Source organism: Takifugu rubripes, chromosome 1, assembly GCF_901000725.2.
Source record: "Takifugu rubripes chromosome 1, fTakRub1.2, whole genome shotgun sequence".
Taxonomy (NCBI): Eukaryota; Metazoa; Chordata; class Actinopteri; order Tetraodontiformes; family Tetraodontidae; genus Takifugu; species Takifugu rubripes.
The window spans coordinates 27013246-27040054 of record NC_042285.1 but is presented as its reverse complement, the minus strand read 5'-3'; the positions used below and the strand labels follow the sequence as shown (position 1 = coordinate 27040054).

Sequence of the window (26809 nt, the reverse complement as noted above, 5' to 3'; positions counted from 1 at the left end):
GGCCCCTCACAGGTGACCTTGTCCTCACCAGCATCACATCTGGCCACCAGTAGCACAGATGACGGGAACATGCTATATTTTCCATTTGAATCCCAGTTTTACATGAACACCATTCACAACTTGACCCACTGGGTCCTGAAAACTAACTGGGTTTTGGGGGAAATGTAAAACGATCACGATACAATCTTTAAAATGTTCCTCGCCCTCACAGAAGCACCCTGAAGTGCGTTAATAGACACTTTTTTATCGCTGGTGATGTGGTTCTGGCGGCTCCATTCCAGGCTCGTAGCTGCGATTGTCTCATCCCATCAGTGAGAAGACGCCTGCGAGCGACCGTTTTTGGCAATCAGGACGGAATCTGGATCCATTTTCCTCCCACTGGCACAAACGTGCAGAAAATGTGGTGCAGAGGGAGGCTTCTGCAGCCTGACACAACATATGAAACCCATCGGAAAGCAGACGAGTTTATTGTCTGTTGGTGTCATCAACAGACTCGGAGAACTTGATATGATGGGCTGTATTTATCCTGATCAGCATTCCGGGAGACAGAGTTAAATATAGGGCTGACCAGCAGGTGTTGTCTTCAGCCATAACTGCATTAATCAGCCCCCCAGCAAAGTGAATGTAAATGAATGATAATTTAGCAGCCGGTCCCTGATGTGGTCCTGCTATCTGCATCGGGATTCTGAGGGGGAACCGCTGCCAACCGCTCCTGCTGAAACAGGCAACATCGGGATTGACCCAGAAATATTCCTAACGGCAACATTTATGGCGCCGTAAACAATAAGAAATCACCGTTTCAGCCTCCAGCTAAAGTCCAGTCCAGCACCAGAACGCTGGAAGCTCCTCGTCTCTAATCCTGAAAATGCTCGGTGAGATCATCCCCGAGCGTGCGCGCGCCAACCCTCATTATCCCAAACACACCTCCTCTATCTCACATCCCTGAGAGTAGCTGCGTCATGAAGGCACGCGCGTGCACGTGAACGGGCCAAAGCCGCTGACTCGCTCACGAGCACAGGCGGACCAACCTTTTCTGTTTACATCCATATTTATTGCAACAGCCTTACGGATAAACTACAGGGAATAAAATGAGCATTTCCTTTTTTTCCCTGGTGGCCAAAGGCAACGGAGGGAGGAGGTCCAGTAAGTAGCGGCACCACCGACATTAGAGGGGAAGGAAAAGCAGTGGGAGCTGAGGAGGAGGAACAAAAGAGGAAGGGTGCACCGTGCAAATGGAGAAAATAGAGCTCGTCTGCAGAAGTCCTTCACAAAACCTATATTTTGCGTCTCATTTTCTGCAGCTGCAGTAAAGTAAGTGGCCGGCTCACGTCTCCAGCCCGCCGCTGCACAGCTCATATGCTTTTAAACCAGCCACTAAGTTAATTATAGGCGCATAATTGAGTGCAATGTTTGCATCAGCTGAATACATAATGTGCATTAAGCCTTCGAATTACAACGGAGAGAAAGCGTTAGCAACAGAGACGCTCTGCATGCAGACAGGAGGAGGAATCAGCAGATGATTTGACCTTTCAACCTGTCATACTCCCAGCGGCTTAAAAGGCTTCATCCACTCTAACCTAACTTTATTATCATGCGTTTCCTTATCCTAAATAACTACTAAATAACTTAGAATATAGCACTTTACCCTGCAGAATCACCCTTGAGAGGCGGATGGACACCCAACTATGGAATATGCTTCCTGCTGCAGTGCTGCTCCGTCCTCTCACTCTTTATGGCTAATTCACATTATAACAGCATCTGCTGACCAGTCAAACAGCTGCGCCGTGCCAAGCGCTTCGAGCCGCTGGCTGCTGCTCTTCCCACTTTATATATAACACAAACACCCTTTGGTTGGGATTCACCGTATATTAAAGACAACGACTGGACCGTTGTTGGGGTGTTGGAGGGAGGTGGGGGCTCGTTTTGGAATGGATAGCTGAGCTCCTGGGTGGGGTCGGATGATGGCGGCAGGGTCGCGTCTAGTTTTAATCAGCGCACGTGTTAGTAGGTTAACGATAGTAAACACTAGTGAGGAAAAGAGAGCAGAAGTGACACAGAAGATGGAAATTGAACCATTTAGCATACAAGCTAGCATAAATCCATCCTTGGAAGTGATGAACCTGACGTTAATAACTGAGGTGAGTGGCTGTAACTAAAGAAAAGGGAGTGGCAGGTTACAACCTGCCTTTTATTGAGTTGCTGGAAGGCAGCAGGTGGACGGTCAGAAGGTTTGATGGAGTCATTCACTGTTGAGGCACAGACTCGTCCATCATCTGCACCGTTCGTTTTACGACTCCTCAAACTGAAACACCTCAGTCAAGATTAATCTGCAGAACGGACCATCGTCTCTGTCGGGACCTTCAGCACGTTCGCGTCCCACAACAAAGGAAAAGTTCAAGTTTACCTCCGCCGTTAAAAAGATAGCAGAAAAAAGCAACAAGAGGAAGGCATGCATGATTAATTCCCCTTCCATCAGAGAGGAGAATAAAACTTTACAGCCTAATCAAAATGGAGATCCAAGCTTCCATCTCCCGGTCGCCTCTCCGCCCGATCAAAGATTAGTGAGATTCAATCAGGCCGGAGTGAGAACTCTTCAATGACACGTCAGCTTTAACGGTGACTTTATTTTATTCCTGCTTGAATAACCCTGAGAATAATCTGAGTTTTAGAGAAGACTGGGAAGAATTAGCATCTAAATCCACTCATAAGGATTTTATATCCCTTCATCTTCCAGCTACGTTTCCCTTGTGGGGTTTTGGAATTGTATATCAGGTCAGAAATATGCATTTGGAAAAAAAAAACGTATCAATGAACAGAAAAGATAAAGAGGGTCGAATGTGAGGAGAACTGAACGATGGGTTCTATCCTACAATAGGATTAGGTTTTCTTCCTAAATAGACCACAATACCAGGCTTGTTCCAAAAAACCTGAGATACTAAAGTGTTGATAAGAAGAATGAATCAGCAATCTCACGCCCAGGTCAAAGGTCAACCTCTGAGGGCACCAGGTTCAAACCCTAAATAGGAGGAAGGAAATCGTCGTGCCCCAGATTTCTAGAGATGCAACGAGGGGTTTGGAAAGAGGCTGAGGTGTAGGGAGGAAAGGCTCCAACGGTGTTTCCACATCTGGAGTACGAAGAGAAGCAAGCAGAGACGGACAGAACAGGAAGAGGAGGAAGCAGAGACGGACAGAACAGGAGGAGAAGGAAGCAGAGACGGACAGAACAGGAGGAGAAGCAAGCAGAGACGGACAGAACAGGAAGAGGAGGAAGCAGAGACGGACAGAACAGGAGGAGAAGGAAGCAGAGACGGACAGAACAGGAGGAGAAGGAAGCAGAGACGGACAGAACAGGAGGAGAAGGAAGCAGAGACGGACAGAACAGGAAGAGGAGGAAGCAGAAACGGACAGAACAGGAAGAGGAGGAAGCAGAGACAGACAGAACAGGAGGAGAAGGAAGCAGAGACGGACAGAACAGGAAGAGGAGGAAGCAGAAACGGACAGAACAGGAAGAGGAGGAAGCAGAGACGGACAGAACAGGAGGAGAAGGAAGCAGAAACGGACAGAACAGGAAGAGGAGGAAGCAGAGACGGACAGAACAGGAAGAGAAGGAAGCAGAGACGGACAGTACAGGAAGAGGAGGAAGCAGAGACGGACAGAACAGGAGGAGGAGGAAGCAGAGACGGACAGAACAGGAAGAGGAGGAAGCAGAGACGGACAGAACAGGAGGAGGAGGAAGCAGAGACGGACAGAACAGGAAGAGGAGGAAGCAGAGACGGACAGAACAGGAGGAGGAGGAAGCAGAGACGGACAGAACAGGAAGAGGAGGAAGCAGAGACGGACAGAACAGGAAGAGGAGGAAGCAGAGACGGACAGAACAGGAAGAGGAGGAAGCAGAGACGGACAGAACAGGAAGAGGAGGAAGCAGAGACGGACAGAACAGGAAGAGGAGGAAGCAGAGACGGACAGAACAGGAGGAGAAGGAAGCAGAGACGGACAGAACAGGAAGAGGAGGAAGCAGAGACGGACAGAACAGGAGGAGGAGGAAGCAGAGACGGACAGAACAGGAAGAGGAGGAAGCAGAGACGGACAGAACAGGAAGAGGAGGAAGCAGAGACGGACAGAACAGGAAGAGGAGGAAGCAGAGACGGACAGAACAGGAAGAGGAGGAAGCAGAGACGGACAGAACAGGAAGAGGAGGAAGCAGAGACGGACAGAACAGGAAGAGGAGGAAGCAGAGACGGACAGAACAGGAAGAGGAGGAAGCAGAGACGGACAGAACAGGAAGAGGAGGAAGCAGAGACGGACAGAACAGGAAGAGGAGGAAGCAGAGACGGACAGAACAGGAAGAGGAGGAAGCAGAGACGGACAGAACAGGAAGAGGAGGGGCGCTGGAGAGGCCTTTTATTGTCTGTCACATCCTTGTGCCTGCTGATCGTCTGGGTGTCACTGGAGGCTGGAGCAGCACGGTCGATCACAGCGACCACACACACTCACACACACACAGCAGAGGACTCGTCCTGTCCCCCGTCCTCAGAATCACCAGTGTTGTCAGCAGGGGGGGGGGGGGGGGGGGGGGGGGGGGGGGGGTCCTGCTGGATCCAGGCCAGGTCATTTCACTTCACATAATTTCAGGTCTCCGTGCATCAGCGAGCAAAGCGCCCGCAGCCATCACGATGTCACCGCTGTGGTTTTTTAATACTGACCCGAGACTAAACGCATTCTAAACGATGGCGCCGTATCTGCATAGACGTTGCCTGAAGGAGCCCTCCAGAGGACCACAGACCTCCACCGACTGTCTTTATCCTCCTCCTGCTCAATTTATGCCTCTTTTCTCTCCGGTTTAATTGGCAGAAGCGTGCGGTCGCCTACACACGTTTAATTTTCATAATGAGCTAGAATGCATTGTCACAAACAATCCCTTTTAAAGCGGCTGCGGTGGTGGAGTCATGCTCTCGCTTGCAGCAAATGTAATGAATGCCTAAATAATAGAGGTTTGGCTGATTTATGCCCAAATCATCCAACAAGAGGCTGAGAATAACACAATCATCAAGTAAAATCAGACGCAGGAACAAGTCATGGAACAAGCTGTATCCTGGAAATGACGGAAAGAGATGCCAGCAGGCAGGAACATTAAAAAAAAAAGAAATTGTAGCAATTTTTGTCAAGCTCTGGTTAGATTACAACCATCTCCCCAGAAAATGGAACTGGCCTCCAGAAAAGAGTGTTTGAACAGATAAATAAAAGACACAAAATTAACATGATGGTGAGCAGCAACGAGGAGGCTCAGGAAAGAAGGTGCTAAATAATTGTATTCATAAGAGAAGGAAATCTCTGGAGTCCACTAAAGCCCCCAGCTGTAGGTGATAGCTCCAAACCCAGCTCTTGCTTTAGCTCTTGGCTGGTTTTGAAGACCCCACCTCCAAGAACAGCCACGGTTGCCTGTGCAGTGCAGCCACACCTCCATCGTGTCCACACCTCTGCACGGCTGTGACCTTCAGTCGGCAGCAGGTGAGGTGCAGGCTGCAGCATCCACAAGGTTCTCATCTCTGCCTTGTTTGTGTTGGCAACTTCTCCAGGCGGAGGAAGCTCATGGGAACCAGAAGATGAAAGGAAAGTCTCGGCGGTCCATTCCAAATGCATTACCTGTTGCGGATTATGGAAGTCATTTTCAGTGTTTGGCTGAAGTAGTCGAAGGCGCGCAACCCATCTGAGAACAAAGAGCTGAAGACACAATAGGAGCTCCTTATTACCCGAGTCCCACATAGGAAAATGCCGCCGAAGCAAAAAGCTCATTTCCCTCACCTGCAGGTCACTCTTTGATAGGAGAACTCATCTCTATGCTTATTTTTGGCCTGTTTTCCTCTCCAGTCACACAACTCATGCACAGCTCCATCATCCCTGGCACTGTTATGGCGAGGAGCACATCCTCAGCAGTCAGTCAAGGACGGGCTGGCGCTGCCGCCACCGCCGCGGGTTAGTAAATCACCAAAGATGGATGGGCATCGGGCCAGAACCGGCACGCTTTCCACACAGAGAGGAGCAGCCAGGCTAATTCTGCAGGGCTGGAATGGTTTGGTATGTGCTTATTTATCTTTTACTAAGATTCTCTTCTATGTTCCTCTGACCCAGAGTCTCTGTTATACACAGCAGGTGTACAGAGCGTCCTCTTTTTTTTGTGGGGGGGGGGGGGAACTCAGAACAGGCTGTTCAGAATCCTGTAAATTAAGAGATTTTCAGTAAAAAAACAAAACAACAACGTTGATAAGACCTCAGCTCCTAATGTTGTTTCTTCCAGAAGGTTTGTGATACCTTCAAGATCTGGTGCTGGGTGGATTCCCAACAGATGTTTATATACTGTATAGATATATATATGTATATATATGTATATATGTTTAACTCAGCAGGAGTCTGAGCTCATTTCAACTTGAAAAATGATTCGAATTTGCCTCTAAATCTAATTATGAAAATACATGCATACAATTCTTTCTGATAAATATATATGACGGATGAGCTCCAGCAGTCACAGACACCGCCCCCCCCCCCCCCCCCCCCCCCCCCCCCCCCCCCCCAAGGCCATTATAAGTCACAGGGCTGAGATGAGATGCAAAAACAAGGCAGTCTGACACAATGACACAACGGTATGTGCATAACGGCGCACACATCTGGCAGCCTCACCTAGTGTTAATTACTGCTGCGAGCAGTGCTGACACACACTCTGTCTTCATCATGTAACCATTTAACCAGCTGAGCGCTTATGAAGGGACAAACAACCCAATCTTTACTAAACGAGGTAATTAAATCCCAGAAAATTGAAAGGATTTCACCGTGAAGATGAAAAAGGTCACAAGCAGACGAGAGTGTAAAGATCTTAACAGGTTAAAATGGATGGATGGATGGATGGATGGATGGATGGATGGATGGATGGATGGATGGATGAATGGATGGGTGGGTGGGTGGGTGGATGGATGGATGGATGGGTGGGTGGATGGATGGATGGATGGATGGATGGATGGGTGGGTGGGTGGGTGGATGAATGGATGGATGGATGGGTGGATGGGTGGATGGATGGGTGGGTGATTGGGTGGGTGGGTGGGTGGATGAATGGATGGATGGATGGATGGATGATGGATGGATGTCTTTAGCCTTTGCTAGCTGTCTTTAGCATGGCCCATGCTCAGTAACAGTTGGTTATATTTACGTGATACTTTATGAATCAAAGGCTCAGATGTTCTTCCCAGAAAGGCTTTGATGCAGGAACCTAAACAGACGGAGTGTAAATACGCGCACCCATAACCTTTAGGTGAGAGTACATAAATCCACCGTATTGGTGTTTTTCCATCACTTCTGAGGGTGTTTAGAGGAACACGTGTCCCCTCAAGTCTGGAACATTCTCCTGGCTACAGTGTGTCTTTATATTCCCCATGAATGAACATATTATAGGTCCGAGCAGTCGCTCTGCTCCTCCAGTGGTGCACGTTTTATTTTCTGACGTGATGCTAATCAGCCGAGCTATAAACCACTAGCTGTATTTAGACTGGGAGTGAACGAGTGAATCTGAGCCGTGCCTCTCCCCAACAGCCGACCACAGTGATAATGTTCCAGGTAGTTGTTCTAGACATCACAACACTGTTGGTTTAGAAACGGCCCCGGCTCTGGCTGGTGATTGATGCTCCACGCTTTGGGTTGGGGGGACTAAGGCTGCTATCATGGTGGGTGATGAATGAGGCCGCTGGCCAACACTAGCAAAAAGCAATCTGCTATGAGAGAGGTCAGAACCACTCTGCCACCAAAGGCCCAGCAGCTGATTTACACATCACTGAAGAGAGCTCCGCTTCCCTCCTGCTGAAAGCAAATATGGACCTTTAGTTTTAATATGTTGGGGGGGGGCATTTACTGGATGAGGTCAGGTGAGGTGAGGAGGTGAGGCTACTTCCTGTACCCGCCTGCCATGAGCTCTTTCTTTCATCCTGTCTTTAGTCGTGCAGCAGAATCGGCTTCCCGGCTGTTTTTCTGCCTGATTTACGACGCTTATTGATGTGTTTTCAGGCAATGAGCTGTAATTTAGTTGTGATGGACAAAGTGGAATCGGGATTTGCTTTTATTTATTCATCTCATTTTTACGTAAATCCGGACACCGAGGCCAGATTTTCGTTTGTTTTCTTTTGGGGGGGTTGAATTTCGTGGAAATGCTGGAACATCGGCATGTTTCTGATACGGTATTTGGTGCTCTGAGTTGCTGTTGACATAAGGTGGGAGGGGGGGGAAGGGGTCAAATCAGAGCGGAGACATGTTTACAGGTGGTGTGCAGGGGTCTCTATATGTGCAGAGGCCGCTGTGGATGAAGGGGTCTTTCTTCCCGTCAGAGGAGGGGCTTTAGCTGCTGTGTCGCGCCAACACGGACCCTATGCAACGCAGCGCACCAACAGAGGCTTCTTTCAGTGAGCGGGGGGGGGGGGCAAAGTGCAGTGAAGTGTGGAAACCAGACACCAGGATGGTGAAAAGCAGCTCTAATGGCCCCTGAGATCCAGGTGGGGGTACATGAAAGATGAGCTGGCACTGCAGCACCACCTCCCTTTTTCACACAAGTGTGTCCAATTTAAAGGAATCCGGTCTGGGTTTGTAGAACCAGATTATTCCCCCCCCCCCAAAAAAAAATACAAGGGGTGTTATTTTATTCCGAGGACTATTTCCTGCTGACTCTCTGGGCCAGGCGGTGGTACAGCGCAGCACGGCTGGGTACCTATCTCCATAACACAGGCGCTTGGCTGCGGTTCTCCCCTCCCCTCACTTCCTGTCGGCGCGGACCGGTGACAGCGAGCGGCGGCTGGCTCCCAGCGCCCCGGCCCGCTTGATGCTCCACAAAAAGAGAGGCAAGGATGTGGAGAATGGAAATGAGGAGCGAGTCTGGGGGACACAGGTGAATCTCATTTCCGTCTTGATTCAGTAGAGCCGAAGCAGTCAGAGAAGGTAATGGCACGATGCATAATTCACGTGGTTGTGATTAAACTTCCTGCTCTGGTGTGATTTTTTGCGGAGTGCTTGTTAACAGAGGGGTGGTGAGGACGGGGGTCCTGAGAGATGGCTGTCTCTGCTTCTGCCAGGACATTAATCACTGTCACACTCCTCTCCTCCTGTCTGCCTCCCCCTGAAACAGACCCTCCTTCTCCCTCCGAGAGGCACTTCTATTGTCATAGCAACCAAAGACAACCACACTCGGCGGCGCTGCGGCGGGAGCGAGCAGGGGCGGAGCTCCACGTTTACTGATGGACTTGGTATTTTTGAGAATCGCCGAGTTACCTTTAGAGGATTTAGAGGATTTTTCCTACTGTGACGAGTGGGTTGCGTTTACAAGGAGAGCGGTTCCGTTCAGGAGGACGTGGAGGGCAGAGTCGTATAGCTAATCGCTAATCTGAGCGCAGCCCAACGCCTGCTAACCTCAACTCTGCCTGAAAGACGTCCAACGCCGAGTACAAATCAGCCAGGTCGGTAGAGCAAATTCTCCCAGTGGGCTTCCAAACCAGCGGGAAGAAGAAAAGCCGAAAAGAAAATGCAGAATCATTTCCAAGTGTCTGGGGGGGTGATCCCTGTTAATCAGGTCAAGAAGGGAAAGCTCCTGGAAACAGACAGGGAATAATAAGGAGGTCTCGGAGAATATTCTGGCAGCCCGCTGAAGCGTCGGTGTTTCTGCCGGTGGTCTGTCATGGATGCCAACTATTGTTGCTGATATCACTAAGACAAATATGGCTTGGGAATATTATTGGAGGGCGGATGTTCGTTTTTTTAAAACACCCGTCATGTTCTCAGCCACGTGTCCATTACTGATCCAGTTTCCAATGGAATCAGCCATGAGCTCATTGGTTTATTACCCTCACATGTTTTATGATTAAGATTTATGTGGGAGTCACAGCTTTTGAATATTGTACCTGTACTGTATGTGTGTGTGTATGTGTGTGTGTGTGTGTGAAACTACTGATTTCCCTGCCACGGTGGTAAATATTAAAAACCTTTCACACAAACAATGGAGAGGGTCTCCAAACACCAGCCTGCTCGTCAGCAGAACATGTGCTCTGTAACGAGCTGGAATACGACCAACCAGAGGCAGTTCATTGAAAAACTGATACTGGAAACAAACCAGTGCTAATAAAACTGCAGCTAAACATGCCAGAGGGGTCTGATCTACATCTACAACAGCCTCCAAACTCCAAAAAAAAAATGTGGTTGAGATATGACTATTTCACTGGGCACCAGAAACAAGGTTTTTTACACAGTGAAGATGCTAAAAATATCCTGGCAGTTGAAGAAAAGGTAAATCCGAATATAAATATGAGGTTAAAGGTCGCTGTCTCTTTTCCACTTAGGCGGTCAAGATAAACTATGATCTGTAGCAAGAAACTGGTGCACAGGTGTCTCCAGTCTACTCTGTCATGAGCTTGTGGATGTGTGAAAAGCAATGGAAGAGTAATCCAGAGGGTTCGGAGGGGGTCCTGAAGGTTTCCAGACCCATCTTATCGAAAAGAAGTCATTTCAAAGAGACCCCCAAAACAGATGGAGCCCCTAAGGGTTGAGGACATGATGGGACCTCAGGATCAGAGTGATATTAAAGAGGCAGAGCAAGGACAATGTTCCCACCATCTCCACAAAGGCCTCAACACCCATCTTTGCACCCATTCCTGCAGGTCACATCAAGCCTTGAATAAGCCCCCCTTCCTAAAGCTTCTACCGTGCATCCACGGCATCAATGGGAATAGTGTTCCCGCTCCTCACAATGGCCAAATCAACTGTGGGAGCACTTTCTCCTCCTCTCCTGCCCCTTTTATTCTCACCCTGCTCAGACCTTGCTGGGGCTGAGCAGAGGAGGGACGAGAGAGAAAAGGCACATGCCTTCACGTCCGCTTCGCACACATACAAAGAGAAAAAAATCAAATTGCTCAGGCAGGCACGCGCACGTGCACGAGCGCGTGCGTGCTTTCACACATACGTACGCACGTCATCTCATTCAAAGGGGGACAACAATGAGGACGTGTGAAAAGAAGTAAGATGGTGAAAAGTCTGGTTGCTGGAAGGGAAACACCTTCGGTTTAAGAGCCGCGGCTCAAATGATGGAGGATAATAACGTGTAACTGGATATTCTGGGATGTCCAGTCTGAGTCTGAGAAAGAGAATTAAACATGATGGGACGACATCACCCCACAGCTGCCACAAACGTTCCCTTCCATGTTTCTGAGTCCCTCCAGGGTTTTGTGGAATTTGTGTGAACACCTCCACCCAAACTTTCACTTTTGTCGGAGGTATTTCCTTCAGTATCGCAATTTTGTTGCCATGTTTTTAGGAATTGTGGTAAAACGACTACATTTGAGTAATTAAAGACCAAACGTAACCGAGCAAAACCCACTAAAAAGCCTGAACAACACCTGATTAAACATCAGGGGCTTTGAATATTCGCAGTCTTTTGTCCTTCCAGCATTTCTGAAGCCTCTATGTTTAACCTCTAATCACATGAGGGTGCACGCTGCTGTCCCTCCTGGACTTTGCCCCTGTGAGGCAGATTTGGGCAGTAATTTTAGGAATGCTGGTACTCCTGGATTTGGCTTTTCCTGCCGGGAACTGAGACAGAAAACTGCGACGATTGGACAGATTTCTGCGAAGAGGGGCGACGTAATTTTCACATTACGGGGAGGGCGAAGACTGGCCGAGACAAATCCAGTCTGTGGGGGTGCATCAAGCATGAAGCTGCAGCTGCATCTGGTTTCACAGACAAATGTTGAGCCGGACAGACAAGGTTACAGCACGACAGTGGCTGCGGACGAAGGCCACGCCAAGAGCACTCTCATCAACAAGGCCGTCCTGGGAGGTTGCTCCTCGTCCAGACAGACATTGAGGAATTATTCATTTCCACCCGCTCCGGGGGCAGCGTGCAGACGGCCGGGCTGACGGCTCAAAGGGTCTGGGCATCAGCACCGTGTGTTCATATGACAGGAATCAGGAGCAGAGTCTGACCGGTGGGGTGAAATAAAGCGCTTCCATCGATCTACAGGTGGTGACGGGCTGCAAATGTCTGTACGTCGACCTGCGGAGAACGTTAAAGCTGCTGCTGCTGCAGAGGAGCTGGAGGAACAAGTGCAGGGCCTCAGCCAGGATTGGTCACGTGCACCAATGTGAAATGGCAAAAGTCACGTCCGCGGCCGTGCGCGGTCGGCTGCGAGGGCCACGCTGATGGTGCACCAGCCCTTCAGACCTCACAGCGTCTATGCGGAGACATCAGGCGAGATCGGACGGGGAACTATTTATGTTGAGTTTGCTGCGTCAACAACGCATTCTCAAACAGCGCCAGTCAATTTGAGTCAGGTCCATAAAGCAAAAAACAACAAAAGAGGATCAACAAAGCCAGGCGGATGCAGGCTGAGGCGGCGTTAAGTCAGCCGTCAGGGAAAATTAGGGTTGCTCATGTTCGTGCGGCAGCATTGAAAATCAAATGTTTTACCCATAAATAGCTGCAGACACAATGGCGTACACGTGGGTGTGGTCCTGCTGGTGCTGAAGGAATAAAGGCAGGCTGGGACATGATGATTAGTGGCGTTCCTCAGATTTGCCTATTGACGCACCTGCGACTGTCGATGGAAGAGAAAGACCTCCACTCTCCCTGGTTCCTGCTCTTTCTCTGCAATGTCCACACTTTGGTTTCTTCCTCAGAGAGGCCCGGACTAATTACCATGTGAATCCTGCTCAACTGGGCCACTTTAAAGGTTGCACACCCTCTTCACACTCACACCAGGTTCAGGGGGAGACACAAGTGACAAAATCAACATCAACGGCTGGCAAAGCGCATCTTGGCTCCAGCCGTTCGGCTTCCCTGCAGCCCTTCTGAGGGCACCCGTCCTGAGTCGGGAAGTGTGCAGATACATCAGTGTCAAAGACGATTCTCTCTGGATGAAGAGCTCACGAGATGGCACGCTACACAAAGGAACTACTCGTCTGCTGAGGTGACAGGTGTTCCGAGACGCTTGTTCACCAGGCAGGAAAAGACAAACGAGTAACAACAACACGGTACTAAAAATAATGATCTGCCAATCTTGAAATAATTGGAGTCATCTTTTTTTCCAATAACACTAACTCCCACATACACCAGGAGGTCACCTGATACTGAGGATGGTAATTTTCTCCCCCCCCCCCCCCCCCCCCCCCCCCCCCGAGGTCATTTCAGATGGTGGCGGGCTCAAGTTCCGCAGACATTAAACTTTCATTTCCATTTGTCCTCTCTCAAATGATGGTGGACAACACAAGTGCGCTGCACGGCTGCTTGAATATGCATCATTAAGATTTTGATGACAAGGCTGTCCTCTCATCTCCACACCATATTTGTTAATAAAAATGAATTATTTATGTCGACATCAGACACCCAAACACACACACACACACACAACGTAGTCACAAACAAAAGACTTTCACTCGCTAAAACTATGCAGACGTGGAGGAAAGGAAAATGAAGAGGGGCTGTAGATGCTCGGGGGGGGGGGGGGGGTCCAGTTTAAGTTTTGTTTTGGATCTTCTTTGCTGTGCTGGCCTGCTCCCCGCCAGGATCTGTCAAGAGCCCTCATAAGTCCATCAATGAAGAAAACCTCCTGCTTTCCATTTGAATGGACTGACCTGGTACTGAAACAGCACCTCGTATAACAAAGGTATTAATCATCCATAAGACAAGCGTGCGGGCCTGACAAAACCTATAAGAATATGCAATTATCAATCAAAAGACCGAGGCTGTGACAGACTTTCATCCTTGTTGATGGATGAATCATAAGAAGGTAACATGCAAAAAGCCCCTTTTTAAATTCCAGGCAGAGAGAGAGAGAAAAAAAAATAAAAAATATATATATATATACAATTTATATAGAGAGAGAGCGCGGCCTTATCAGATCAAATCAAAACAGCCATTCTCAGTTTCCTTTGAGGACTATTTGAGCATTAATGAATAATACAGTGTCCTTGTCTGAGGCTTCTGTAGAAACTAAACCACTGACGCTCCAGTATAATTACAGATATATTACAGAGCCCAGATCTTAAAAGCTGCTAAAAGCCCCAGTGGTGATGTTTACTCTTGTTAGAATAAAGTTTTAATGGAATGAATAAAAAGGCAGTGGCAGGGAGGCAGGTTAATGCTGTATTTAATTTAAAACTGTAAACGGTGGATCGAAAACTCCAGCTGCATTAATGTATCCAATAATGCGCTTCCTCTAAACGTTTTCATAGGTGAATGTGTCTTTCTGCATCTGTCCACGTCAGCTTCGGCAGCAGAGCAGGCGGCGAACTTCACCTGTAAGGTGTGCGCGCATGGCTGCTCAACACTGCCCTCTGTCGGCCCGAAGCGGCACGGCGCGGCTGCCAAACCGATGCGACGTTTGATTTTAATCACTTAAAATACGCGCAGAATGACGCTTTATATGTTGCCGTGGTTTAATATGTAACGTCGTCACACTGGAGATGTCGTGAGGGATATTCATTTGAAAGAAATTTAAACTGATAATCGATCCGACTGTGTGGGTAATCGGAGGCTAAATGAGGAAGGAAAAAGACATTCAACAAGCTTTTCATGAAAGGCTTAATGACTTTCCGAGCTGATTTCGTATTTTCATGCAGAATTAGTCTAATGGACGCTCGCTGGGATTGAGGGAGAACAAAAGAATGTGCGCAACGGGTGCACATGGCGCGCGTAAAAGCCAATTTGTTAATTGGAATTAATAAGCAGTGAGATCATAGATCCGAGCCATCTCGAGTTGGCCAGAAACCTAACAGCACCTGGTAAATCGAATACCACGTTTATCAAGCAAATCGGGTGGTTTCGATGGACACAAAAGTGCATCGGGTGAATGCGGCGGAGATGCAGAAAACCAGACAATGCATTTCACAAGCCGTCGCGACATTGAAGTTTACTGAGAGGACTCGCATCTCGCCAGGACTCTACAGGGGAGCGTGAAGTGCAAAGTTCCAGACGTGGCAGGCACAAGCAGCTCCACTAGCCCACAAACGCTCTTCTGATCCTGGGATGAAACGTGAGTGGAAAGTAAAACTGGCCTGATAAAGGAGCTACTAACTGCCCTGAATAACACGGACTGAGCACCGCGCCTGAAATAGCCAAAGTCAGCAGAAGCGTGGAAAAGTGCTCGAAATTCCAAATCAAGGCGACACCCTGAAGTGGGAGAAAATGGAGAAAACTGTCGGATAGAAACGCAGCACCAAGAAAGAATAGAGTTTACGAGCAGCCGAAGCAGTTTGGGATGGAGGACTTTACATTCTATCACAGCAGGTTTCTCTGGCTATTGTGTAAAAATTACAACACCACCGAATATAAAGCCGATTTGCCGGAGAGCAGCGCGCAGCGCGCCCCGAAAGTGTTGCGCGATCGCTCCATTCACCACGGTTTGCAAAAGGAAAGAGCGAAAAAGTGATTTCCGTTTACCTTCTAATGTTTTGTATTCCCCAAGTTGAGAATGGCACCCAAAGATGAGGAGAGGATCAGACTGACAGTGAGCAGGAGAAGCGGAGCAGACGGGCTGGCGCGTCCTCGGTCGCTGTGCGTCACTCTCCGAGCGACCTGAACCAAAAACTGCGCTCTCTCTCCTCCAGCCTTGGACGATACCACGAGTTGAGGAGGGACCGGGGCAGGTGGGTGGGGTATGTGCGTGAAGCTGGGGGGAATAAATTGGGCCAATTTGCAGGCACGGCGCAGTGGGAGTAAGCGTGAACACCCCCCAGGAGAGCTATACGGGCGTCGCGTCACGGTCCACAGACGGCACAGACTTGGTTCGTGAGAGATTCACTGCGGACGGACTTCTGAGAACGAACCCATGTCCCTCTTGTTGAGTGGGACTCCGGGGAACCTGGTGTGTGTCGGGGTTACCTAGCAATAAGGTCCGCTGTGAACGGGTGTGTTTTCCCAAATGGTTTGCTATTCGTTGTAATCTTCGGATTCTTCAAAATAAGTGTTCATGCACACTTTTTTTCCCCCATTTTTACTTAATTTGACTATATTTAATGCGTGCACCGACAGTGACTATCCAAGATAAAGACGATGATTACACGTGGCATTGTCAGTCGTGACAAAACTCAATTTAAATAACTTCTTAAACGACACGGGTATTTTACTCTCTGGAAAATGCAGTTTTAAATCTTTGACAACGGATGCAAAGTTTTTTGTATACCAAATATGCTGTTTTCAGGACAAATTGTAAAGCTAAACTGCACACGCACGTGAAAATAAGGACTCAATTTTTCACCCGTGGCATGAAATAAGCAAAACTTAATTACCTCACGTCCAACCTTCGCTGTAATAAACAAAGTTTTCAGGTTTGAAGTTTAAACATTCCAAAAACTCCATTTCCCATGAAGCATCGCGCGGTGCTCCACGGTAGCGCGTGTGCGCCTGCGTAGCCAGACGTGGCAACGGCATCATGGCCTCTCTGAACCGCTGCGGGAGTCGGGCGAGAGAGGCGAAAATGTTCCTCTTGACGTTCCTGGTGAGTCGTGCGAATCCGCTTTTTAATCGTGTCGCGTAAGAAAGTGACAGTTTAACGTGGCGCTGCATGTCCCCGCATTAGCCCCCCCGTGTAATGTGGAGCAGGACAAGTGCGGTTCGCCCCACGCCGCGTCTCCTAGCCCGTCCGTGCGGGAGGTAAAGTTGACGGTCCGTGACTGAACTTGGGGCTCAGCCTGATTTAAACAGTCCGCACTTCGAAGATTCGGGACCTGTGAAAACGTTGTGCCGGTTCAGGCACCAGTATAAAGACGGCGGTGTTCTGACCAACACGCGCCCGTGTCTCCGACCCTGGTCCCCGCTACAGCTGTCTGTTCCACTCCCGGTGAACTCTGGAGGAGCCAACCTGGCAAGCTAACCCCCCTTTATTTAGCTAGCATGCCCTCTGAGTTGTTTGTTTGTTTGTTTTAAGGTGGGTTAAGTAATTATTAACCTACCCGGACTCCTGGCACACATATGTTTAAAGACCTGAGTGTGAAAGCTGAGGCAAAGTTTAAAACGATGACCTGTGTCAGTCACAGGTAAATATGAGCTGGCTTCTGTACCCCTGATTTGAGGCCACACTTGGCCCGATCCCACCCGATCCCACCCGATCCCACCTGATCCCACCTGATCCTGCTGTAGGAACCAACTAGAAGTGGGTTTTGTGAAGATAAACTGTTTTTTTTTTAGGTTCATTGCACCAGAAACAAGAATGTAATTAATAGCCAAATTCCCCCTCACTCTTTTAAAGTGCTCAAGTTTAAAGCCTTAAAATATTGATGTATTTGAATTGTTGCTCAGTGGAATAGCTGATATTTTAACGATCCGCTTTACTGGTGTGACTGGTTGTGTGTGGTGTGACTGGTTGGGCGCCTGGCTCTTCTCTTAAAGGGTCAGAGGTCACAGTATAATCAAGGGGTTGATGCTTTCCCCATTTTCTCATTCTCTTTTACATTGGGCATTAATCTGTGTTGTTTTCAATCTTTATTCTTACAGGACAGCGCTGAAATGAATGAATACAAACTCCAAGATGGCCTTTATTGAAGTAATAAAATATGTGTCAGAAACAACTGATAAGCTTTGTTTTCCAGATGTGTGAAAATCACTTTATTTGTGTGGTGTGAGCAAATGTCAAGCATCCTAATCCCCCCCCCCCCCCCTCAAATCATGCAGCTCTGCGTCAGAAGAGCGGTCGTTTTGAGCGAGGAATAGTTTGATTTCATGTTCAAGCACTTAAACCTGCATCTATAATGCATCTATAATGCAGGTTTAAGTGCTTTTTAAGTGCTTTTCCTCCTGAAAGTGAATCCTGTGAGCACCAAAAAGATTCTTTCAAACTGTAGACCGTGTTGAATGGTTTTTAGGGGCTGATATTGTTTGTATAAAAGCATCATATTTTAGGTATTTTCATCACTCTTACATGGATCATGTATGCTCACCACTTTTAAAAGAATCAATACCAAGTCCACAGCAGACTAATGTCAGCCTGGTGGTTGAGATGCCACTTTACTCTAAATCAGTTTAGTATCACATGCTTGTTGACTCTCCAGTCATCCAGGGACCGGGTCCTGCTCTGGTTCCTGTTGAGGAAAACAGAGCAAATAAGGGTGGAGATCCCTGGTGTGACTCCAGAATACAGGGTCAATTTATTACCCACTAATATATTTGAGTGCCTTGATTTCCGTGCTTCACAATTAACTTCGTATTAAGTTTCCAAAACCTCCAATTAAAGCGAAACCTATTTATTACTGTAGCCTGCTGCTGCAGTTCTGTATTCAGATTTCAGTCTCTTGGCGTTCGGTGTGACCTGTTTTCCTGGGTGTGAATCTTTGAATCTTGAATGGTTCCTAGCTAAACTAGCTAGTTCCAGCCTGTGAGCGGCCGACCTGCTGTGGGACGGAGGGCTGCTCAGGCTCTCCGTCGTGGTTCTGCTGGGATCCGATGCTGCGTAGCTTCTTTATACCACAGGCAGGTGAGGAGGGAGCCAGCAGCCCGCCTCGTTAGTCAAAACGCAAATAAGCGAGCGGCCGTGCTGCTCAGCGCACAGCTAAATTAATAGTGTCCTCGGAACCGGGCCCAGCAGATGGAGGCTCGGTTCTTGCAGACAGGAGCCGGGCACCTGCTGCTTCTGAAGAACTGCAGCCTTTAACGCGGCCTGGCGGCCTAACCCGTACGTTCAGAGGGATGCCAGGCCTCGGAGGAAAGTGGGTTTCTCACTGCTTGCTTGGTACTTTACAGCTGACAACTACCCCCCCCCCCCAGGGTAGGACTGTAATCAGCCCCGCTTGCTCGTGTGACATTTGAACAGAGTTCTCGCTCTGAACATGATTGCAACGCGGCGTATTTGACAAGGTTGTTTTCAGACGCCGCCGTTTGTTGTAATCAGCACACTCGCGAGAAACGTTGTGCGCGAAAAGGGCGGTTCTCCCGCGTGGCCTCGTGCACTGGGAACCAGCTGAAACCCAACGGAAGCAGCCCGGACGATCACAGGGAAACAAAACCATAGGTCATCAGCATTTTGGATATTGAAAGATGTTCAGTTTGTGTGGTTGGTCTCGTTTCTGCCAAGAGGAAGATTTAAAATGCTGCAACAAACAAAAAAAAAGCTGCGTCTGTTTGAGAAGCCCTGATTCTTGGACTGTAAAGATAAGACACATTCTATAATGCCCTTATTGCAATAACATGCATAGATCACAAAGCAATTATTCCTCATGGAAGTCCTGGAGACACTGGTTGTGTGTGTGTGTGTGTGTGTGTGTGTGTGCGTTGCGGCGCGCTCTGTCTTTATATCCAAGGGTCTGCTCTGGCCCTTAATTAGCATTCCTAAGTGGAATTCTGAATTGAGGACTTTGAAAAAACAAAGCAAATAAAGGAGTCCTGGATTCATCGTGTGTTCTTCCTCCATCTTGAACCTTTGTGCTGCAGATCAAAACTCTGAGGTGTGAATGGGTTGTAGCCGACGCGAGGTTATGAGAAAGTAATTCATCAAGGTTTATTTTATCCAGTTTATTTCATTTGATGGCATAATATAAAACACATACATGAGGTGTGAAGGAGGACTCTGAATCATGCTACCGCTACTCCCTCTGAAGGTGTAATAACTCTACAATGCTCCTGTCCTAGTAAAGATGCTGTGTGAGGGAGCTGGGAGCTGGGTACTGGTCTCAGGAGGGCTGGGTACTGGTCTCAGGAGGACGCAGGAGTCACACTCGCAGCCAACAGGTGCTTTATGGGAGCCATAAATCACCTGTTGGGAGGAGGTGCAGCTCTCGGTGGATGATGCTTCTCTGTTGGTCTGTGGCAGCAGAGTGCTGTTTTGGTGCTGGTGCCCTATAGGGCCAAACGGACCCCTCTGGCCTATAGGGCCAAACGGACCCCTCTGCCCTGTAGGGCCAAACGGACCCCTCTGGCCTATAGGGCCAAACGGACCCCTCTGGCCTATAGGGCCAAACGGACCCCTCTGGCCTATAGGGCCAAACGGACCCCTCTGCCCTGTAGGGCCAAACGGACCCCTCTGCCCCGTAGGGCCAAACAGACCCCTCTGCCCTATAGGGCCAAACGGACCCCTATAGGGCCAAACGGACCCCTCTGGCCTATAGGGCCAAACAGACCCCTATAGGGCCAAACGGACCCCTCTGCCCTATAGGGCCAAACGGACCCCTATAGGGCCAAACGGACCCCTATAGCGCCAAACGGACCCCTCTGCCCTATAGGGCCAAACGGACCCCTCTGCCCTATAGGGCCAAACGGACCCCTCTGGCCTATAGGGCCAAACGGACCCCTATAGGGCCAAACGGACCCCTATAGGGCCAAACGGACCCCTCTGCCCTATAGGGCCAAACGGACCCCTCTGCCCTATAGGGCCAAACGGACCCCTGTAGGGCCAAACGGACCCCTCTGCCCTATAGGGCCAAACGGACCCCTCTGCCCTATAGGGCCAAACGGACCCCTCTGCCCTCTAGGGCCAAACGGACCCCTCTGCCCTCTAGGGCCAAACGGACCCTCTGCCCTATAGGGCCAAACGGACCCCTCTGGCCTATAGGGCCAAACGGACCCCTGTGGCCTATAGGGCCAAACGGACCCCTGTGGCCTATAGGGCCAAACGGACCCCTGTGGCCTATAGGGCCAAACAGACCTCAGAAATAGGGGGGTCAGTGCTGATCAGTGAAACACATCAAAGAGGACTAGAAGGCTTTGGTGTGAGTTGGTGCAAATGTTTTAATGTGTTTTGGGATGGGGCAGAAACATGCCACAGAATCACCACAGACCAGTACAGACCAGTTTGTGTGAGTTGCTGAGCTGGGTAGCAGCACACTCTGGTGGATGTAAATCATGCACAAGGCATCAGCACACTGATGTTACACAGCCTCTCTACATGGAACAGGACTGAAGTGGCTCCAGAAAACCTGCTCATATTTTGCCTCTGGAATTCCCTCCCTCAGCGACCGACACTCACCTGTCCTCCCACTGTTGCCAGCACCTGATCAGCCCATTCATTACCAGGTGCTTCTCCATAGAACTAAAGAGCGCCGTGATGCGGGATGAGCCCCATCAAACTCCGTTTCGGGCGTCAACTGACAACTACGTGCGAGGCTCCTGACACGGAGAGTAGAAATACACTTAAGATTCTGATCAGAGCCCCCTCAGAAGAGTGCCTAGTTGGGAATTGAAATTAGGAAATGGGGCTGACAGGTGCCTGTATTCGTTCCAAGTGAAATCAGTCATCAAGCAGGATCCTCGGAGTGAACGGACAATGTTTGCTGTCTAATTTAGTGCCTTGCTGCAGGACAGGGAGGCTTTGTAATGAATGGCGATGGAACAGAGACCATTAGAATGCATAGAATTAACTTCGTACGGCCTCAGTACAATCACTCTTGTTTTTGCCTTTATTAGTGGCTTTTGATTAACGTAAAAGCTCCTCAACGGGGGTTTTGCATTTTCATGTGGGTGTGCACGTCATCGGACCCACTGTTGAGATGTTAAGTGGCCAAAACCATTAAAACTAAAGTAGCATATACCCGTCTGTAGCTCAGGTTGAAGCAGGATTTATAGTTCAGATGTAGAAGCCGGCTCCTTTGTGCCAATTAACTGACCAAAAGTTGGTCATCCTTTTTAAATAGGCGTTTCTAAAACTTCCATTCTCTTTTGTGTTGTAAGTAGGATTAATTGGCCCACGTTTCATGGCGTGCTCGGAGTGTTCGGACTGGATCCAAGTCGCACATAAACATTTATTTTGGGCAAGTAGGGATCTCGGAGGTAAGAGCATTAAAAGAGCAGTGAAATGATCAAAGCTTAAATATAAAGTCTTCACATCCAAGGGCGGACCCGGTGCTACCTTACTGGAGTTTGGGTTAATCTGTCACTCAAGTCCTTCACACTTGAAGATATTCAGAGGTGAGGGAGAGGGAGACGGCTCCAGAGCGGTTAAATAAATGATAATAAAGGATGAGGATTTGGACTTGGGCCGGGTCAGAGGTAGAGCCACAGGCTGGTGCTGTCCCCACAGGCGCCACCACACATTTCTGCTCCATCATGCGCGCTCATTAGAGATGTTTTGACAGTTGACCTCCAAACAGCGAAGCCTGTCGGCACACGCCGGGGTTGGACCTGCTGTAACGATGGGCTGTAGCCAAGAAACGTGCCCTCTACGTCTTTTCTATATTTAATAAATATATTTAATATAGCCCTTTTACTTCGGTGGAGTCATTAAAAGCGTCGCATTAGTTAATGGCAACATGAATCACAGGCAGATGGGGAAGGGTTTTAGGCACAAACGTCCTCATTCAGAGTCGTTTAAAGTAAACGGTTGGGTGGTTCTGCTTCTCCACATCAGAGTTCTTCCATCCCGTTAAGCTGTTATTGATAAACTAGTGTTTAATATCTGCTTTGCTGCATGAACCTAATTAGGCCCCGGAGCAAAGATGCTGAAAGTGTAATTACAGCAACGCTCTTAATTTGAAAAGGCAAATCGGCACGGGTTCGTTTCCCTAACGCTGCTTCCATTCGTCCTCTCTCAAGCTGTGGCTGCTGCCAGCGTTGGAGGCCGTGAAGGTTTCCCCTCTCATCGAGAAGGTCGGCGACCACAAGGATTTCAAGAAGCTGCTCCGGACCAGAACCAACGTCCTGGTGCTCTACACCAAGTCAGGTTGGTCAGGAAACAACAGAGAGTTCAGCATAGCTGAGAGGTGGATACATTTCCAGAAACTCCGTATTGAATGATGTACCGGTTTCTGCCTGCTGGGACAGGATTATTGTGCTCGTGATGTGTAGTTCAACTATTTTATACCAAAATATGGATCTTCCCAGCATGTAAGAGAAATATATGACAGCATTAGTGCTGCTAATCTGCATTAGTGGAATATTTCAGTCCTACGTGAATAACTGCAACACTAAACTAAAGCATTCCCATGACCCACTTGTGTAATAAAGCTTTGCCCAAATGTGATCGATTCAGTTTTAATCCTTTCGCTGCCCTTTTTAAAGCCGTGCTTTAAAGGGACGGTAAGTTTGTAGAAGGATCGCTGCGATGTAACTAATGTATCTGCTGAGAACACCTCTCACGCGGGCAGGACGTCTCGGAGCCTCCCAGATTCATGCGCTTCATAATTCCTATCAGCCTGCGCGATGGCGTCGGCTCAGTGAGGGTGACTGATGGTCGGCCTCGGCGTCACACCGACGCACCTGCTTCCTCTCCCCCTCTGCTTTAGTTCAGCCTTCACCAGGCAGTTACCCACCTACCTCTGGTTTCAGTCATCCTCCGTAAAGACAAGCCCGCCTCCGACCTTCTGCAGTGACATTCCTGTAGAACAGCTCTCTGGTTATCCCTCATCCAAGTTTAGAGAGGGTAAAAATAGTCCAGCTGCTCTCCATTCACGTCCTGCTCTGTACACCAAACACTGTTTCGGCTGCTCACCTCGTAAAGCAGGACCCTGTGGAGTCAATGTAGAGCATCTTCACGCAAACACAACCTCGGTCTGGAGTTACAGCAGCTTTTCTCTAATTATGCAGCGAAGAAAATAAATCTGGTGTCAGCAGGAGTGTAAAAGTGATGTTTTAGGTATGAGGACTGCAGCATTCTGCAGGAATCTGCATCAGGCCTGATGAAAATCAGCAATCATTTCTGCTATTTCCGTCTCCCTCCAGCAGTGTTGGGCCCGGTTTAATCAGATTTATCAGATTGTGCGCCCATCCAGCTGTGGAGCTCTTCACACCGTCTGTGTCCGAGCTCAGGTTCATTCAACAAGTGCAGACTCTAGTTCACCACATCGTCCTTGCTGCCATCATCCACTCTCCTGAGCTTCAGGGTCCTGTTACAACCACCTTTTTTCCTGCCCTGTTCCTTTATTGTGCAATGTTGAGAGGTGAAGTACAGTAACACGACCCCTCCCAGGGAAAGGTAATGGAGAGGCCTGAACCATCGTTCCTCCACCCCCAGACTCTCTGATCTTTGGTCCAGGGTTCACTGCTACGCTGATATTCACTGTAATTTAATTCCTCTGCAGTGTGTTTGACTGTGTCCTTTGCGTCCGGAAGCTTTTCGGAGCTATTGAATGGTTTGTGTGAAAGGCCCGACTGTGTGCCTGCAGATACATCCGGGGACCCCCACCTGAAACTGTTGTCGGACGTAGCCCAGACGGTAAAAGGCCAAGGGACGATCGCCTGGGTGAACTGTGGGTAAGTAGGCAACTGTCTCCCGTCTCCCTACCCTGAACGACTCCCGACAGTAATTCACAGGAATTGTCCCCACCTCCGAGCAATAGAAGGATAAATGTGCCCGTTCAGCTCACAAGGAATGGAGCCCATTTACTGGCTCTCGGTACAGGCAGAGATTATCGTTTAGCAGAATTTTTGAAAGTGATTTCTCCATGTTCCAGGTTGTCATTGTGTAGAGACGTGTCAGGATATAATGGTGCGTTTAGCTTGAGGAAGGCTGTGTCGCACTGCTAACCCAGCGTTAAAGCATTTGTGTTGGAATAAAATAACACAGATAATCTCCTGATTGAGATGCCCTTTAATTGGCACAAATACTGCATATGTCTTGCGTCTCCCGGTTCCACATCTGTGTGTAAACCACACTGTGGATGTGTTTACATGAAGCAAATAGCAGGTCCCCCTGAGACGCTCTTAACTATTGTTTACTTTCAGCACAGCCAGATTTGCTCCCCAGCGTTCTGCCTTCTTCTCGTCCTCCTCTCCACCCTTTCGGATGTTCAGTTCCACTCATTATTTTTATACCTGTCAACCCATCAGATGCGATCCGTGCTCTCCCTCTCCGGGGAGGAAGGAGCACAACACCGAACAGGAAACTGCGGAAAGCTGGAGCTCTCCTTTGACACCTGGTGCTCTCCGCATCATTCACCATCCCTCTCAGGCTTATCTCAAAACGACCAGAAGGAATTGTCTGACTTGTTGGTGTCTACAGTTTTCTGAAAAGCCCTTTGTGGTGATCTTTTCCACCGGTCACGTTTTTGACTCGCCTGCCTCTTGTAGGCCAATTAGAGAGTGCTTTAGAGTGAAGAGATTTATGCCACGCCAGACTGCTGCCAGCGGAGCTAGGAGATGCCCGGTTCATCACCGCAGGACATACGGAGTTGGTGCCAGACTCAGCAGTAAAGTATTGTGCTGTTTGGCATATTTCTCCTCCTTCTCAAATGGGCCTCTTCCAAATTGAAGCTCCAGCTGCGAGCTCATGGTGGACGGAGGGAGACGGGAGTAAAGCCCACGTCTCAGCGTGAGAACTGTCAGCCGTGCCAGGGAAGAGGGCCACCGAGGCCAGAAGGACACACTGAACAGATGACAGGAAGCTGAGTGTTGGCCAACAGAGGGATGGATGATCTCATACAGGAAGAGAGGGCAGGATTGAGCTGCCCTGGCCCTTCTGGGCCATTTACAACAGACACAGAACAAGAGCAGACACGAGTATTGTCTGGATGGGTGAGAGGAGGAGAGTTTCTAGCAAAGGGAAGGATGTGTGTGTGTTGCAGGATGATAAAAGGCACGCAGCACCTCATCCTCTTTGCATGATGAGTCCGTTGTTAATCCTTTTAAAGGGGATCACACAGACGGTAAACTTGGACCGAGGGGAAATCTTCCACTCAAAGTTGAAAGTGCACGCTCATCACCCACCGTGTATCTTTAAGAATTTTATTTGGGCTCCATTCCGCTGCATCGGCCGACGTTGCGTAAGATAAGTTACGGAGACTTGAACTGGTCGGCAGGCCGGGCGAATGGCGACAGAAGTTTGAATCTTTGGACATAAACGGCAACAACTACAGGAATCTGCTCTACAGTGCTAATGTTAGCTTAAGAGCTATGTGACGAGTGATGTGACTGAAATGCTACCGGAGCCACAGAGTCGATCCGTTCATCTAAAGAATGGGGGATTCGGCGTTTCTCAGCATCTGCTGTGTAACGGTCTTCCTCCCCAGGTTTTTCAACGTGCCACGTTGCTTCATCAGACGTGGTCGGTGCAGCATCGATGCGTCGGGGGTCATTGGAATTCCGTCTAAGCCTTTGTGTCTTTTGGACATCGGTGATTCGATGTCACTGCCGCTTGTATCCGCCCTGGACGAGGACGGTTGCTTGTTCAGTGGTCGAGTCACAGAAACTACAACCCAGTGACACAATGGCATGAAGATTATCCTCCTGAATCCGTTTTGCAGACTATGTAGAATGAGACCTAATGAAAATGGAAATTTACTGCAAGCAAACAGCAGGTCGCAAAGATAAAGATGATAACATATCATAATATTACAATATCCACAATCCAGAACAATGCAGATCCTGATATAGCTGCTCCTCTCATCTGTGGACCCTCCATCACTGACATTCAGTCGGAAACAGTTTGGAATTAAAAACTCAGTCATCTGCAGATCCATGTTGAGGTCACATCTGCTCCTGGTGTGACCAGCCGATGCCATCTGCCTTGATAAGTTAGTTAAATGCTGCAATAAATACAAGATAATTACCTAAAATCCGCTCAGACGTGCTGCTCTTTTACAGAGCCCATCTCCATCCTGCTGTGACAACCACAAGTGTTGGAATTCTCTGGCTTTATATTTGCTAGACTCAGCTCTTCACTTTCTATTGCTCTTTTATTGTGGAAGAGGAGGAAATATTCTCATTCCTTTCATTGCCATTTTCCACTATTTGTCTGGTCTAGCTTGTAAGCACAGAAAATTCACCAGGGAAGCCCAGACTGCTCTTACAGCTGCCTCCTGCAGTTCATCCAGTAGGACAGGGGCCAGTGACCCAGTCCTACAAGACCCAAAACATAAATAACACATTTTGTAAGAATTTTTA

At 48.7% G+C, this 26809-nt stretch overlaps 2 protein-coding genes across 4 annotated transcripts in view; one reads left to right on the top strand and one right to left on the bottom strand.

Moving 5' to 3' along the window:
* sema5ba (sema domain, seven thrombospondin repeats (type 1 and type 1-like), transmembrane domain (TM) and short cytoplasmic domain, (semaphorin) 5Ba) overlaps nt 1–15630 on the bottom strand; it is an 88900-nt gene extending 73270 nt beyond the window's left edge. For 2 of the 3 annotated variants that reach the window (XM_029836135.1, XM_029836223.1), the window contains exon 1: nt 15452–15630. The gene's annotated coding sequence lies outside the window, so the exon portion shown is untranslated. The remainder of the gene's footprint in view (nt 1–15451) is intronic. The other variant, XM_029836090.1, reaches the window with a different exon arrangement.
* A 745-nt stretch (nt 15631–16375) lies between these two features.
* Nucleotides 16376–26809, top strand: part of pdia5 (protein disulfide isomerase family A, member 5) — a 29552-nt gene continuing 19118 nt past the window's right edge. The window contains exons 1-3 of the mRNA XM_029836303.1: nt 16376–16508; nt 22526–22652; nt 24094–24181. Of these exons, the coding sequence (XP_029692163.1) occupies nt 16443–16508; nt 22526–22652; nt 24094–24181 (281 nt within the window). The 5' untranslated portion in view covers nt 16376–16442. The remainder of the gene's footprint in view (nt 16509–22525; nt 22653–24093; nt 24182–26809) is intronic.